The sequence below is a fragment of the Alligator sinensis genome, unplaced genomic scaffold (genome assembly GCF_000455745.1).
Source record: "Alligator sinensis unplaced genomic scaffold, ASM45574v1 scaffold360_1, whole genome shotgun sequence".
Lineage (NCBI taxonomy): Eukaryota > Metazoa > Chordata > Crocodylia > Alligatoridae > Alligator > Alligator sinensis.
In genome coordinates this window covers 1,339,838-1,341,875 of record NW_005842337.1, presented here as the reverse complement: position 1 = coordinate 1,341,875, position 2,038 = coordinate 1,339,838, and the positions used below count along the sequence as shown (strand labels likewise).

The 2,038-nt window shown below is 46.5% G+C and overlaps 1 protein-coding gene across 3 annotated transcripts in view; it reads left to right on the top strand.

The window, feature by feature from the left end:
- Window positions 1-6: 6 nt before the first annotated feature.
- CPEB4 (cytoplasmic polyadenylation element binding protein 4) overlaps window positions 7-2,038 on the top strand; it is a 63,935-nt gene continuing 61,903 nt past the window's right edge. For all 3 annotated transcript variants that reach the window (XR_003095269.1, XM_025210160.1, XM_006028726.2), the window contains exon 1: window positions 7-1,822. Coding sequence is in view for 2 of the 3 variants with exons in the window: in XM_025210160.1 (XP_025065945.1) it covers window positions 698-1,822 (1,125 nt within the window). In the remaining variant the exon portion in view is untranslated. The remainder of the gene's footprint in view (window positions 1,823-2,038) is intronic.

Below are 2,038 nucleotides of genomic sequence, written 5' to 3'. Positions count from 1 at the left end.
TGCAGCAGGGCACCGAGCCTCCGCCCACCCCCGCACCGCCCCCCTGAATGCTGAAATCCTCTTCCCCTGCAAGGACTTCTGAACAGGACGCAGATATATATTAGATTATAGAGCGTTTATTAAATTATTCCAGATTTAAATCTATATTTTTTTGCTGCCGAGGGGAAAGGGGACCAGGCGTCATCGTATCTTCTGTCTTTTTTTTTTTTCCACCCCGCCCCACCACCACCTCCTCCCCACTCCTGCCTCTTAACTCATTTATGGGCACGTCAAGGCTGCTGAGGAGGAGAAGAACAGAATAGCAAAACCTCTTCCTATACCCCCCAGAAGCTCCCCCCCCCTCCTTTTTTCTTCCTTGTTGCTGTGCATTTCCTTTGGAAAAGGAAACCTCTTATTTTGCAAACCAAAGATTTATTTTTCCCTTCCTCCTGGCCGAAGGAAGGAAGTGAATACAAATTGACCCTCACCCCCCTTCTAAAATAGTCTGAGAGATTTATCTTCTAAGAAAGTAGAATTTGTATCCATATCAGAGACGTAGCCTGGGCTGAGGGAGAAACTGGAATATCTAGGTTAAAGCAAGGTATCTGTTAGCCTCTCTTGGGGGTGGGGCGGGGGGGGGGGGGGGGGGGGGGAGAAGAGGTAAACACTAAACATCCACTTGTTCTTACAGGAAGAGTTCAAATCCTAAATATAATAAATGGGGGATTACGGGTTTGGAGTGTTAGTGCAAAACAACACTGGGAATAAGTCAGCTTTTCCAGTCAGATTTCATCCACATCTGCAGCCTCCGCACCATCATCAAAATGCAACCCCCAGCCCTGCTGCTTTTATAAATAATAACACAGCTGCCAATGGCAGTAGTGCTGGGTCAGCTTGGCTCTTTCCTGCTCCAGCTGCCCATAACATTCAGGATGAGATTCTGGGGTCAGAAAAATCTAAAAGTCAGCAACAGGAAAAGCAAGAGTCCCTAGAAAAACAGCAGCTTTCCCCTAGTCAGAGTCAGGAAGCAGGCATGCTGCCTGAACCTGAGAAAGCAAAATCTGAAGAGAATCAGGGAGATAATTCTTCAGAGAATGGCAGTGGGAAGGAGAAAATAAGAATAGAATCACCAGTGTTAACAGGATTTGATTATCAAGAAGCTTCAGGGCTAGGCACTTCAACTCAGCCCTTAACATCCACTGCATCTTCTCTGACTGGTTTTAGTAACTGGTCTGCAGCGATAGCTCCTTCGTCTTCGACAATAATCAATGAAGATGCAAGTTTTTTTCACCAGGGAGGGGTCCCTGCTGCCTCAGCGAATAATGGTGCTCTGCTGTTTCAGAATTTTCCACATCATGTCAGCCCTGGCTTTGGAGGTAGCTTTTCCCCCCAGATTGGACCCCTCTCTCAACACCACCCTCATCACCCCCATTTTCAGCATCATCACAATCAGCATCAGCAACAGAGGAGGTCTCCTGCAAGCCCTCATCCACCTCCATTTACACATAGAAATGCTGCTTTTAATCAACTGCCTCATTTGGCTAATAATCTTAACAAACCACCTTCTCCATGGAGCAGCTACCAAAGCCCATCACCTACACCATCTTCATGGAGCCCTGGTGGCGGTGGATATGGTGGGTGGGGAGGGTCCCAAGGTCGAGACCACCGTAGGGGACTGAATGGAGGGATAACACCCCTGAACTCCATCTCCCCCCTGAAGAAGAATTTTGCAAGTAATCATATCCAGTTGCAGAAGTATGCTCGGCCCAGCTCTGCCTTTGCTCCAAAATCTTGGATGGAAGACAGTTTGAATCGAGCTGACAACAACATTTTTCCTTTTCAGGTGAGAGTCTACTCATATTCATATCGTGTGTAAAAACAATGCATAATTTAATTTTTAGAGGATAGATTTATTTGTGTGCAGCGTGCTTTAGTGGTCAGCCACGGGTAGTTGACGCCAACCTTATGTTGGAAAAAAGAACATTTAATTTGTAATTCACCCTGTGAATTGAATCTCAGTCTTCATGATCTGAGCTGTGAATCATGGACTTCCTGCCCC